We start from the raw sequence: 15,675 nt of genomic DNA, 5'->3' as shown, positions 1-15,675 counted from the left end.
GTGTGATGCTGATATTGTTCATTCTACTGCTCATGCAGATCGACTGCTGCCCCCTTTTGGCCCCTTAGATCTCCAGTACTTCATCTTGTTTTCAGTGTTTTAGATTAAAACACAGCGAGAATTCTTCTGTCAAAGCTCATTTTAGATTGGTACATCATCAATATTATTATTTTTCCATTATATTTATTTATTTACTTATTTTCATTTTCATGAACTTGTTCTTCTTTATATATATATATATATATATATATATATATATATATATATATATATATATATATATATATATATATATATATATAAAATTTAAATAGGTATGTATATTTAATAATTATTAATTACCTGTTTTTTTTCTATTTCTTGCAACTTAAACTTTTTTTTATTAACATTATTTAATTTTTTTCTATGAGCTAATTTTTTTATTTTATTATTATCATTTTCATTTTATTGTCAGCTTTTTTGTCATTATTATTATTATTTAGTTATTATTATTAGTATTATTTATATATTATTATTATTATTAATTACTATTATTATTTTATTAGTAGTATCATTATCATTTATTATTAGTAGTACTTATTAGTATTTTATATTATTATTATTTTGTATTATTATTACTAATATTATTTTTATTAGTAGTATTATTATCATTATATTATTATTTTTTATATATTTATTAATATTATCATTTATTAATACTATTATTTATTATTATTATTATTATTATTATTATTATTTTCATTTATTATTATTATTATTACTATTATAATTATTATTTATTCATTAGTTTCCTAGTGATGGGTTGCAGCTGGAAGATGGGTTCCGCTGCGTAAAAACGTGCTGGATAAGTTGGCGGTTCTTAGCGCTGTGGCGACCCCAGATTAATAAAGGGACTAAGCTAAAAAGAAAATGAATTAATTAATTTATTTATTAGTAGTATTATTATCATTATATTATTATTATTTTTTATTAATATTATCACTTAATATTATTATTTATTCCATAAGATAAATTTCTATTTAATTAATTAATTTATTTTAATTTCTTGGAACTTGATCTTGTGTTAGCTGTTTTGTTTATGATCGTCATTGTTATAATTTTTTCATAGTTTTCTGGTATTATTATTATTATTATTATCCTATTGTATTAATAATATGTGTATATATATATTAGTTTACTGAACTGTGGTTTGCATGATCAGCATTGCGTCAGTGAGACGAACAGGCTGGCGTTTTGAAGCTTTTCTGCTTGTTCTGCTGATATCATGTTCCTTCTGATAAAAAAATACAAAACAAAATCTGCTGGTACAAAACAATCAGCTATTAGCAAACACAATCCTGCACACTGTTTCCAAACATGTTTATATGATAATACTTTAAATATACACAAATTGAATAAAGATGATAAACATAAATAATTAATAATGATTATACTTTAAGAATATTTGGTGTATTTACTTTATTTCTGAAAGGTTTGGCCGTAAATTAAACAGTGACTGAAGAAATCTAGAAGGAATACAGCTGTTCATCAACATCAGCAAACCTTAATTTTAGTGACACTTTACTATAATAATTATTATTTTTACATTACTGTGAGGGTTAGGGTAGAGGCAGACATTATTAATTTAAAAATAATTGGTAATTTAATATATAATATGAATAATTCTCTGTATAATTATGTTTTTACATTACTGTTAGGGTTGGGGAAGAGGTAGACATTAATAAAATACAATTTAATGGGTAATTTGATGAATAACACCAATAATACTCTGTTTAATTACTGGTTTACATTACTGTGATGGCTGGGGTTGGTGAAGACGTTAATAAAATACTTTTAAATGATATTTTAATAAATAATAGGAATATTACTTTGTAATAATCACTGTTTTTACATTACTGTGCTGGTTTGGACGTTAAAAAAATGCAATTTAATGGGTAATTTAATAATAATACTCGTTATAATTGCTGGTTTTACATTACTGGGATGGCTGAGTTCATTTATTTGATAAATAATTCCCGTCTACTTCAAGCCGCAGCTGTATCCCTTCTAGCAACAACCACGCGCGAGGAATTCCATTGACTGCTTAGACCCGTTTCTCCCCCCCAATTCGGTCTGACCTCTGATTGGTCGAGCCCATCGAGGTCTGTCATCGCTATCCAATGAGAGCGCTCCAGGGGTTTGGCGTATGCAAATTGGCTGTCCTGGATGGCGTTCCTGCGCTGCCCATTGCCAGTAAAAGCGCGTCGCTGCCGGAGATTCATTCACAGCGCATCATCTGATCCAGGAACAGCACTTTCTCTCACTGGTCCTTCTTTTTTAGTCTTTTTAACCCAGCTAGTACTTTTGTAGTCAGTTAAAGAAAGCGAAAGTGTTTGCGTCAGGTGCGCGCTCTAACTTTCTAAAGGATACGCGCGTGGCCGATGATGATTTCTGCTGAAAGAGGAACAGCATCTGCGTAAAAACTGATCTGAGTTCAGCCCACTTCACACCGAACAGCAGGGTTGTTAAGAGCTGTGGATCCCCATCCCGAAACTCACGGAGACAAAAACATACCAAATGGTTTTTCTTTGGGACGCCAAATACGGTAAGAGCGCTTCTCAGATCGGGACAGTCACTCGCGCGTTCACGGGGCTATTTTTACGCGTCATGTTTCATCACGTCTGAATGTTTATTACAGTTACTAATCACGAAAACCTGTAACCTCAACCCTAATAATGCGACGTCAAAAGCTGAAATCAGTTCTGTTTGCGTATGATTAAACTGCAGAAAAAATTAAACCTGTAACCTCTACCTTTATATTGATGCTAATGTGACATTCATGTTCATCAAAAAACTGTTTACGTAAAAAAGTCAGTGTAAGTTTAGTATTGTTTGCTTATTATTGAACTGTGTAGAGAATAAAACCTGTAACCTCAACCTTATTAATGATGCCATGATTTGTACATTAAAAAGTGTAGTTCTGTTTGCCTGTTATTGAACTGCACAGAAAATGCCAGAATATTAAATGCAGATTGATCAAGAAAGTAGTTCAAAAATAGTATTGCAGTAAAATTGGAAATGAGGAAATTGAATTAATAAATGCATTAACTAACTAAAAAGAGTAATACAATGGAAACTGATGGAGAGATATAATGTGTTATTCAGAAAATGCAGATTAATGAAAACTACAAAATAAAATAATGAAAGTACAAAAAAGTATATTATTTTATTATGTAAGTATATATTTTCCATGATAAACTTAATCAAATTCCTGAAATAAAAGAGTGATTTTTTATTACTGTTGGTGAGTTTTTTTTTTATATATATCTACAAACCCTAAAAGACCTCAAGAATAACTAAAAACTAAACTAAAAATACCAAAATAATCTCAAACTGTCTTAAAATTTGAGGGGAAAAAAAGATATATATATATAATGTGTATAATATAAACATCTGATATTTAATTATATTTTTTAAAGAATTTTGGTCAGTGTGGATGGTGTAAACAAAATGCCTTGTCACGACAAAAGAAAACCATGAAACAGAACTGGGATGAAAGATGATATTTTCATCAATTTTATTTATTTATTTATTTTCGTAAATACAATAGGCTATTACATTTCAACCTTTTTATAGAAACTGGTTTTATTCGGGTCAAAAGAACATCCTGGAATGCATATATTATATTACATGTGAAGTAGTTTGTACATTAAATAAACATGTAGCTGAAGTGATTATTAGTAAGACACTTAAAATAAAACATCAGATTTTGGGACAGATGTGTGTGTGTTTATATATATATATATATATATATATATATATATATATATATATATATATATATATATATATATATATATATATATATATATAATATTATTTAAAGTGGTATGTATATTTAATATTTAATAATTATCTGTTTTTTCTATTTCTTGCAGCTTGAACTTATGTCAACTGTTTTGTTAATTAACATTATTCTTATTTTTTATATAAGCTATTTTTTTATTTTATTATTCAAGTCTTTGTGCACTCAATTGAGTCTGCCGTTTGTTCAGACTACTTATTTAAAATGAGTTAAAGCAACACAATTCTTGATTTTTTTTTTTGTTTTGGGGGGGTGGGGGGTAATTATTTTGTTTATTCCACTTAAATTTGTAAAAAAAAAAAAAAAAATGTAAAAAATATACACTAAATATATAGGGTAATAATAAAAATGCCAGAAAAATAACAAAATGATGATAATGATAATGTCAATAAACAAAAAAGTTGGCAAGATCAAGTTCCAAGAAATGAAATTAAATAAATAAGTAAATAAATTCAATTAAAAAAATTAGCTTATGAAATTTTTGGTCAGTATATAATAATAATAATAATGTCAATAAACAAAAAAAAAAAGCTGAGTCAATGCATTAAAAAAAAACCAAATTAAATAAAAAATTAATTAACTTAATAGAGCAAATTGAAGTATTTGTGTTGAACCCACCATTTATTCACAGTGTGTTCTCCTAAAATAGTGATTTTTAGTCTAAATGTTTTTAATATTAGACAATTTAGCAGACATTCACTTGTAGATGCACTTTTTTATTTAAAATACAAACATAAACCTTTTTGCAATTAGACATTTAATAAAGAGAGAAAAACAACTAACAGTCATACAAATAATAATTAAACAAAAGGATTTTCTCCAGCCACACCTGAAAAGAGTGATTATTATAGTTGTGATATTTCTGTTGCTCCTGAATTTCTGCAAATGCACGTCTGGCGCTTTTCCACACCTCATCTCTCTCACACCAACCAGCCATCAACAAACTCCAGTTTTAGCCTGATGTAGTGGTTGTGTTTATATTGGGCTGTGTGTTTGGAGGGAGCGCAGGTTTTGGAGACGGGTTTTAACCGCACTCATGTGGCATCGATTGTGGTTGGCCGAATAACCGCGGGCCGCTGCGCTGTCTGACGCTCCTTTTGCCTGTTTTTTTCTCTGCACGGAAGTCCTCCACCGTGGTAACAGCAGTGTTAAAGTATCCTTAAAAATGTAGTGCATGAGCAAAACTGATTCCTACAGCCAAAGCATGCTGTGAGCATAGCTAAGCATGAGAAGTAGTGACAATACTGCTAAAAGAGTGATGTGAAGTGAATGAAATAATAAAGCTTGTAAAAGGAGAGCACTGCTGGGATTTTACTATGATTGAATGGTGCTTTCTGGCCCAGTTTAATGTAAAACTGCATTGAAATTGTAAGATAATAATGCTGAATATGTAGAAAACTGCTGAGCAATGCGAGACATTGATGCCTAACTTAATCTTATGTCAGCACTGGAACTCTCTATTAAAATACAGAAGTAACATGTAAGCTTTTACTACGGTTGAGTAGTTTTTTTTTTGACCCAATGTAATTGAAAATTGCATTAAAAGTACAAAAATAATGTTGTAATGTAGTAATAAGTAGGATAATAATGTTGAATACGTCGTTCATTTTATTAGAACTAATTATTTTGCATAGAAAACTACTGAGCAATAGAAGACGTTGCCAGATATTGCACATTTACTCTTGTTTTAGTATTAGCTATATGCATTAAAATGTATATTTTTGAAATGTCTTATGTTTAACAGATGTAACATGTCAGCTTTCTTTGCTTTTACTATGATTGAGTTGTGTTTTCTGGTCATTATTTTATTGAAAATTTCATTGAAAGTAAGATAATAATGTTGTAATATAATCATAAGTAGGATAATTATGGTGTATACAACGTTCATTTTACTAGAACAAATTGTTTTGCATTATTTTGGTAGTTTTTTTTTACCCAATGTGATTGAAAATTGCATTAAAAATAAAATAATAATGTTGTAATATAATAATAAGTAGGATGTTAATGTTGAATACATCAATAATTTTACTTGAACTAATTATTTTGCATAAAAAACTGCTGACCAATGCAAGACGTTGCCAGAGATTGCACATTTACTCTTGTTTTAGTATTAGATCTATGCATTAAAATGTATATTTTTAAAATAATATTACATTTATGTTTTGCAGATGTAACATTGTCAGCTTTTTCTTGCTTTTACTACGGTTGAGTAGTTTTTTTTTACCCAATGTGATTGAAAGTTGCATGGAAAGTAAGATAATAATGTTCTAATATAATTATAAGTAGGATAATAATGTTGAATACGTCGTTCATTTTACTAGAACTAATTATTTTGCATAGAAAACTACTGAGCAATAGAAGACGTTGCCAGAGATTGCACATTTACTCTTTTTTTTAGTATTAGCTATATGCATTGAAATGTATATTTTTGAAATGTCTTATGTTTAACAGATGTAACATGTCAGCTTTCTTTGCTTTTACTATGATTGAGTTATGTTTTCTGGTCATTATTTTATTGAAAATTGCATTGAAAGTAAGATAATAATGTTGTAATATAATAATAAGTAGGAAAATTATGGTGTACACGTTGCCAGAGACTGCAAATTTACTCTTGTTTTAGTATTAAATCTATGCATTAAAATTAGATACATTTATTAATAATATTATATGTTTTGCAGATGTAACATTGTAAGCTTTTTCTGGCTTTTACTATGATTGAGTAGTTTTCTGACCCAATGTGATTAAAAATTGATTGAAAGTGTCAGATAATAATGTTTTAATATAATAATACTGTTAAATACAACATTCATTTCACTAGCTCTAATTATTTTGCATAGAAAAATGCTGAGCAATGCAAGACGTTGCCATATATTGCAATTTTACCCTGGTTTTAGTATTAAATCTATGCATTAAAATGGATGTTTTGGAAATATCTTATATATATGTTTTGCAGAAGTAACACTGTAAGCTGTTTCTTGCCTTTACTACAGTTTTTAGTGTGTTTTAGAGTATTCTACATTGTTTTCATGATTAATAAATCGCTGGAAGAGTCTAATTCATTTGAATGAAAAGTAATTTTAACAAGATATAATTAGAGCAATGCAACAATCAAACCCATTTTTATTATGTCTAAAGTGCTCATGCATTACAGTGTTTTTACTGTGGCAAAGTGTTTTTATTGTTCTAAATAAAAGTAAATTTACTATATTCTTTTACCTTTATACGGTTAAAGTTTAACAAATAGCTCATTTTACTAGGAGTAGTAATTCTGCATAGTAAATCAGCATCTGTTCTTGATTATGGGGGTGTTCTTGATATGAAATAAAATAATAAATGTAAACAAATACATAAAACAATCATCAATGCAAAAACTATATATATATATATATATATATATATATATATATATATATATATATATATATATATATATATATATATATATATATAGGCCCTGATATCAGCATTCAGTAATACTTCAGATGTCAAAATGTGAAAGTTTATTTGTGGGTGGTTAGCACTGTCGCATCACAGCAAGAAGGTCTCTAATTCAAGTCCCAAATGGACCAATTGGCATTTCTGTGGGGAGTTTGCATGTTCTCCCTGTGTTGGCGTGGGTTTACTCCGGGTCCTCCGCTTTCCCCCACAGTCTTAACACATGCGCTATAGAAGAATTGATCAACTAAATTGGCTGTAGTGTATGAGTGTGTGTGTGTGTGTGTGTGAATGTGTGTATGGATGTTCGCTAGTGATGGGATTTCGGATGGAAGTGCATACACTGTTTAAAACATATGCTGGAATAGTTGGCGGTTCATTCCGCTGTGGTGACCCTGATAAATGAGGTACTTAACTGAAGGAAAATGAGTGAATGAATGAGAATTATAAGTATTATAAGTAAAACAGTAATATTAGATGTGAAAATTGCATTAAAGAACATATTAATGTATGAGGATTCGACTTAAAAACTTAGATTATGCAGTGATTTAGTGATTCGTTCTGTAAGGTAAGAGTTTGATTATGTCCTGCTTTGATGAGAAATTTGGTGAATAAGTTTATTTGTCGACTGGAGAATTCTCAGAATAGTGTTTTAATGTTGCTGACCACACCTAGGCTTACTGATGTGCACATTTGAGGAAGTGTTGGCATAACTGAATTTTTTTCAATGTGTTTTGTTGGGTTTGTATTGTTCTGTTTGTTTTCTGCTGCTAATGTCTGGAAATAAAGTAGAGCGTAAAGTAAATTGTTTTTTAAAATGTGTTAATGAATAGCTTTCGTATTTTGTGTAAAACAGAAGTGTTTCTCACAAAGTGCATAAGAGAGCAAGGAGTGCATCCTACAGGTGGTTTGTCAAGCCCACTCACCTGTATGGAGTACACTAGATTTATATTATATTTTTTTCCCCAATTTTTCAACACATTTTTAATCATAGTAGTTTTAATAGCTCATCTCTAATAGCTGATTTATTTTATCTTTGCCATGATGACAGTAAATAATATTAGACTAGATATTCTTCAAGACACTTCTATACAGCTTAAAGTGACATTGAAAGGCTTAACTAGGTTAATTAGGGTAAAGTTAGGGTAATTAGGCAAGTCGTTGTATAACAGTTGTTTGTTCTGGAGACAATTGAACACAAATATTGCTTAAGGGGGCTAATAATATTGACCTTAAAATGTGTTTAAAACAATTAAAAACTGCTTTTATTCTAGCCGAAATAATACAACTAAGACTTTCTCCAGAAGAAAAAATATTATCAGACATACTGTGAAAATTTAATTTGGGAAATATTTTTTAAAAATTCACAAGAGGACTAACAATTTAGACTTCAACTATATATGCCCATAAATTCATCTGTAAGTGTCTGTAAAATAAAGCATGTCAGCCCTGTGTTGCCCTGTATCGCCAGCAGAAAGAAGCTTCTCCTCAGTCTCTCTGTCTCAGCCTTCAGCAAACGAAAGCACTTTTCTTTTTCCTTCTTTTATTATATCTCATATTTATTCATATCTTATATTATTTCAAGAGTTGACACTTAGCTGATGATTGATTATAATGCTTGTTTGGCATGCTGTCCCGGGAGAGAGCCCAGAGCTCATAAGATCCTCAAGCCCGGGGCTCCCTCCTGTTCCAAGGCGAGAGGGGAGTTTGAGTTCAGGTAGATCTGGAGAATTCCCCTGCTGTAGTAGTTAATGAACAGATAGTGATCGCTCTTAAGGGATATTTACTCACTAGGAGCATGTCTATGGTGGCGATTTAAATTAGTCAATTAACTTAAGTTGCATGTTTTTGGATAGTGGGAAGAAACCGGGAAGCCAGGGGAAACCCACGTGAGCACTTATTATTCCTGTTTTAACACATTTTAATCTGTTTTTAATAATATTTGTTTTTATTTTCTTAATTTTTTTTTACTTGTCTCTTTTATTCGTAAGCTTGCCTTACCTTGTTGAATTCACTTTAACACTGGCCTGTGTTTCAGAACCTGCGCCCGGGCGACGCTTCACGCCTCCCTCCACCACCCTGAGCTCGGGGAAGATGAGCGAGGGTTTGCCTCTGGGGGCTCAGGAGAGCACCGGCGCCGCTCTGGTGGGCAAACTGCGCATGGCAGACCGCAGCATGGTGGAAGTACTGTCCGACCACCCAGGGGAACTGGTGCGCACCGACAGCCCGAACTTCCTCTGCTCCGTCCTGCCGACACACTGGCGCTGCAACAAGACCCTGCCCATCGCCTTCAAGGTACCAGAACCTGTTTTATATGGATTCTTTTTGGGCAGCTTGGTGGCTCAGTGTCACAGCAAGAGGCTAGTTTGAGTCCCGGCTGGGTCAGTTGGCATTTCAGTCTGGAGTTTGCATGTTCTCCTCGTGTTGTTGTGGGTTTTCTCCGGGTGCTCCGGTTTCCCCCACAGTCCAAACACATGCGCTATAGGGGAACTGATGAACTAAACTGGCCGTAGTGTATGAGTGTGTGTGAATGAATGAGTGTGTATGGGTGTTTCCCAGCACTGGGTTGCAGCTGGAAGGGCAAATGCTAAAACTTATGTTGGAATAGTTGGCGGTTCATTCCACTGTGGTGACCCCCTGATGAATAAAGGGACAGAAAATGAATGAACGAATAGTTCTGTGGCACATGATCAATTATTTTTTACATAACACTGACTGTAGTTGATTCGTTTATGCTATTTTTTGGGTTCTTTTAAAGTTGAAGGGCATTTTAAAATCTTACCATCTCCTTTTTAATCCTCACAGCATGAATCAAGCTAATGATTTGTAGGGAAGCATCAGTAATTGCTGTTAATGTCCTTTCGTCACATGTGACCGACCGCATTATCTTTCTTCATCTTCTTCTTCTTCCACATTTGGCAAATGACGGCATAAAAGTGAAGCACTTAGTGTTGTCAAAGCCAGCCGTGTGTGTGTGTGTGTGTGTGTGTGTAAGGGAGAGCTGAAGAATGAGCTGACATTTACAGTTAATATGCAAATCAGCTGCTCATTTAGTTTAGATGTGCAGATAATTGCACAAGTGGACGTGACGCAGGACAGTACAGAGGATTTGAATGTTGTTTGGCTTTCAGCGTCTGTCCAAAGTGTCTGCTTAATAATAAAGGCAGAATATATTGTATCTCTGCTTAATAAAGTCAAGGAGGATGATGATGAAATGGCAGAAAAATATCAATTATTGTCATTATTTTAAACGCTGCACTCAAAAACGTGTTGTTTGTTTACACTAGTTATTTAAAATGAGCCAAAACAACACAGTTACTGAGTATTTTGTGGGGTACAACTTATTTTTGTTATTGTTTTCGGTCCACTTAAATTTGTACAAACTAATAAGTTAACTTAATTTTTCAGGTTGTCCCAACATAAATCCATTGTGTGGAACCCAGCTTTTTTTAGTGTTTAAAGGTTTAATTTGAGTGTTTTATTTGATTATGATTAATTAATCTTACAATGAGAGTTAAGAAAATTGCAATGTTACAAAAGGTCATGTTGAAGATATTTTAAAATTGAAATATTAATTATTGAATCTAGAAAATACAACATATCATTCATTCATTTTCTTTTCAGTCCATTTATTAATCTGGGGTTGCCACCGTGGAATGAACCGCCAACTTATCCAGCATATGTTTTACACAACTGATGCCCTTCCAGCTGCAACCCATCACTGGGAAACATCCATACACACCCATTCACACACAAACTTACGCCAACACGGGGAGAACATGCAAGTTTACAGAGAAACGCTAACTGACCCAGCCGAGGCTCAAACTAGTGACCTTTTTGTTGTGAGGCGATTGTGGTACCCACTGCATCACCGTTACGCATTCAATATATCATGGTTTCAAGCGTATAAAGCCACATAACTGTCAGAAGTAATTTAAATAATATTTTGCAGTAATATTTCACTATAGGGCAGTCTGTCTGATTAAATAAATGTACATTTGCATATGTAAATTATATTTTACAGTAATATTTTACTATAGGGCAGTCTATCAAATAAATGTAAATTTGCATATTTAAATTATATTTTACAGTAATATTTCACCTTCTGTCTGATCAAATAAATGTTCATTTGCATATTTAAATCATATTTTACAGTAATATTTCACTGTTTGTCTATCAAATAAATGTACATTTGCATATTTAAATTATATTTTACAGTAATATTTCACCTTTTGTCTAATCAAATAAATGTACATTTGCATATTTAAATTATATTTTACAATAATATTTAACCGTCTGTCTGATCAAATAAATGCACATTTGCATATTTAAATGATATTTTACAGTAATATTTAACCGTCTGTCTGATCAAATAAATGCACATTTGCATATTTAAATGATATTTTACAGTAATATTTAGCCATCTGTCTGATCAAATAAATGCACATTTGCATATTTAAATGATATTTTACAGTAATATTTAACCGTCTGTCTGATCAAATAAATGCACATTTGCATATTTAAATAATATTTTACAGTAATATTTAACCGTCTGTCTGATCAAATAAATTCACATTTGCATATTTAAATTAATATTTTACAGTAATTTTTAACCGTCTGTCTGATCAAATAAATGCACATTTGCATATTTAAATTATATTTTACAGTAATATTTCACCGTATATCTGATCAAGTTAATGCACATTTGCATATTTAAATTATGATTTACAGTAATATTTCACCGTCTGTCTGAATCAAATAAATGTAAATTTACATATTTTAATTATATTGTACAGTAATAATTCACCGTCTGTCTGATCAAATAAATGCACATTTGCATATTTAAATTATATTTTACAGTAATATTTCACCTTCTGTCTGATCAAATAAATGTTCATTTGCATATTTAAATCATATTTTACAGTAATATTTCACTGTTTGTCTATCAAATAAATGTACATTTGCATATTTAAATTATATTTTACAGTAATATTTCACCTTTTGTCTAATCAAATAAATGTACATTTGCATATTTAACTTATATTTTACAGTAATATTTAACCGTCTGTCTGATCAAATAAATGCACATTTGCATATTTAAATGATATTTTACAGTAATATTTAACCGTCTGTCTGATCAAATAAATGCACATTTGCATATTTAAATGATATTTTACAGTAATATTTAACCGTCTGTCTGATCAAATAAATGCACATTTGCATATTTAAATTAATATTTTACAGTAATTTTTAACCGTCTGTCTGATCAAATAAATGCACATTTGCATATTTAAATGATATTTTACAGTAATATTTCACCGTATATCTGATCAAGTTAATGCACATTTGCATATTTAAATTATGATTTACAGTAATATTTCACCGTCTGTCTGAATCAAATAAATGTAAATTTACATATTTTAATTATATTATACAGTAATACTTCACCGTCTGTCTGATCAAATAAATGCACATTTGCATATTTAAATTATATTTTACAGTAATGCTTCACCGTCTGTCTGATCAAATAAATGCACATTTGCATATTTAAATTATATTATACAGTAATATTTCACCGTCTGTCTGATCAAATAAATGCACATTTGCATATTTAAATGATATTTTACCATAATATTTCACCTTTTGATCAAATAAATGTACATTTGCATATTTAAATAATATTCTACTCTGTCTCTATCTGTCTCATCAAAGATTTTTTCATTATACATATAAATGCTCATGTCTTATTCATTATTCATTCTACTTTCATACCTACATTTTTGTCCATTAATGATTTGTTGCATAAATAATGCTGATAATAATTGATGCATCTAATGGATTCTTTTTATAAGACTGTCATCAGCATCTTAAATCCTTGAAAGTTTTTAATATTTAGATTGTTTTTAATATATGAACATTGATATGTATTCATGTGTGTATTACATGATCTTTACATCAAATTACAAAACACGAATGAGCGCTGGTGTGAATTGTGTCTAATGCAGTGTGTATTGGGTCAGGACAGCAAATCAGACATGATTCTCTCTTCTGGCTGCCGTTATCAGTCTCACACTTGTTTTCCTCTTTCTGAAAGTCTTGATAACACCATCCTGGAGTTTTTCTGTCATTATTTCAGCAAATAGGATTGTAAAGAAATGCTTTGTTGTGTTCTCCCATTCACTGCGCTCTGTGTTTACCAACTATGATGACCTCATTTATTGATTGACAGGTGGTTGCCCTTGGTGATATCCCAGACGGGACACTGGTCACAGTGATGGCGGGAAATGATGAGAATTACTCCGCTGAGCTCCGCAACGCTACAGCCGCCATCAAGAACCAAGTGGCTCGTTTCAACGACCTGCGTTTCGTGGGCCGCAGCGGACGAGGTGAGATGCTGAAATTACATAAAAACATCTCCGCTTACTGCCCAGACATACACATCGAGAGAAGGAAACACGGTCTATATATTCACCAGTGATCTGTGACAGAGTTCATTTAAGGCCAGTATCTGTGTGTGCACATGCTGGGTTATATGCATTTATACTAGCGAGCTGTCCAATGCTTGATTCTGATTGGCTAATGAGTATTCTAATTAGCCGTTCACACACAGAATGCATTTTTCAAGTACAATGTGCTACTTTTACTTACTTTTTTTTTGTATAACATGATTGCTATGCTTTCATCTGTTGCAGTGCATCCTTTATAGTCTGCATGAAATCTAAATTTACTCTTTGTATATTTTATATTTATACAGCAATGCCTCTTTTAAATGTCTGTGCACTTTATTATTTTGTAAAAAAAAATTGCCCTCATAAACTTTAAGCAAAAACCGTAAGCATCCCTCAATCCTCGAAATGACTTCTCTTTACTTCTGGTCACATGGAATGCCTATTAGGAGGGGCTATCAGTAATTTAGGGCGGGACTATCAGTAAATTACGGGGGGGCTAACAGTCCTTTAGGGCAAGGCTATGAGCCCTTTAGAGTGGAGCTAGTAGTCCTTTAGGGCGGGGCTATCAGTCCTTTAGGGCGGAGCTATCAGTCCTTTAGGGCAGAGCTATTAGTCATTTCGGGCGGAGCTATCTGTCCTTTAGGGTGGACGTATCAGCCCTTTAGGGCAGAGCTATCAGTCATTTAGGGCAGGGCTATCTGTCATTTAGGGCAGAACTATCTGCTATTTAGAGCGGAGCTATCAGTCCTTTAGGGCAGAGCTATCAGTCATTTATGGTGGAACTATTGGTCATTTAGGGCGGGGAAAACAGTCATTTAGGGTAGGGTTATCAGTCATTTAAGGCGGAGCTATCAGTCCTTTAGGGTTGGATTATCAGTCATTTCGGGCGGGGCTATCAGTCCTTTAGGGCAGGACTATCTGTCATTTAGGGCGGAGCTATCAGTCTTTTAGGGCAGAGCTATCTGTCATTTAGGGCGGAGCTATCAGTCCTTTAGGGCAGAGCCATCTGTCATTTAGGGCGGAGCTATCAGTCCTTTAGGGCAGAGCTATCTGTCATTTAGGGCGGAGCTATCAGTCCTTTAGGGCAGAGCTGTCTGTCATTTAGGGCGGAGCTATCAGTCCTTTAGAGCAGAGCTATTTGTCATTTAGGGCAGAGCTATCTGTCATTTAGGGCGGAGCTATCTGTCATTTAGGGCGGAGCTATCTGTCATTTAGGGCGAAGCTATCAGTCTTTTAGGGCGGAGAAAACTGTCATTTAGGGCGGAGCTATCAGTCCTTTAGGGCGGAGCTATCTGTCTTTTAGGGAGGAGCTGTCAGTCCTTTAGGGCAGAGCTATCTGTAATTTAGGGCGGAGCTATCAGTCCTTTAGGCCAGAGCTATCTGTCATTTAGGGCGGAGCTATCAGTCCTTTAGGGCGGAGCTATCTGTCTTTTAGGGAGGAGATGTCAGTCCTTTAGGGCAGAGCTATCTGTAATTTAGGGCGGAGCTATCAGTCTTTTAGGCCAGAGCTATCTGTCATTTAGGGCGGAGCTATCAGTCCTTTAGAGCAGAACTATCTGCCATTTAGGGCGGAGCTATCAGTCCTTTAGGGCAGAACTATCTGCCATTTAGGGCGGAGCTATCAGTCCTTTATGGTGGAGCTATCAGTCCTTTAGGGCGGAGAAAACTGTCATTTAGGGTGGAGCTATCAGGGCGTGTCATGTTTTTGGTTTTATTATGCACCGCCATACATTTTTTTCTCATTTCGGGGCGGTTCGAGTTAGATGTACAATCTTAACTTCTGTTTCATGTCAGCTTTAAGAGACTGTGTCAAGTTAAAAGAAGTTTTTACACTAAGCACTGCTCATCAGTGTTGGTTCTCAAGCAGTGGACCAATCAGAAGAACTTGGAGGCGGGGCAAGCACTGCAAGCTTTTGTTTACTGCAGCAAATGTACTATTTAATGGCA

The 15,675-nt window shown here is 32.8% G+C and overlaps 1 protein-coding gene across 13 annotated transcripts in view; it reads left to right on the top strand.

Annotated features, from left to right (window-relative positions):
* The window catches only part of runx1 (RUNX family transcription factor 1), a 212,103-nt gene that overhangs the window by 166,474 nt on the left and 29,954 nt on the right, over positions 1 to 15,675 (top strand). For 9 of the 13 annotated variants that reach the window (XR_015475914.1, XR_015475911.1, XR_015475915.1 and 6 more), the window contains exons 1-3: positions 2,264 to 2,584; positions 9,318 to 9,574; positions 13,509 to 13,665. Coding sequence is in view for 4 of the 13 variants with exons in the window: in XM_087236319.1 (XP_087092445.1) it covers positions 2,557 to 2,584; positions 9,318 to 9,574; positions 13,509 to 13,665 (442 nt within the window). In the remaining 9 variants the exon portion in view is untranslated. 13 annotated transcript variants of the gene reach the window in all.

The sequence above is a fragment of the Danio rerio genome, chromosome 1, assembly GCF_052040795.2.
Source record: "Danio rerio strain M-AB ecotype USA chromosome 1, GRCz13ab, whole genome shotgun sequence".
In the NCBI taxonomy this organism is placed as follows: Eukaryota; Metazoa; Chordata; class Actinopteri; order Cypriniformes; family Danionidae; genus Danio; species Danio rerio.
Note: the sequence above shows the minus strand (reverse complement) of the source record. Positions and strands in the feature narration are given on the sequence as shown.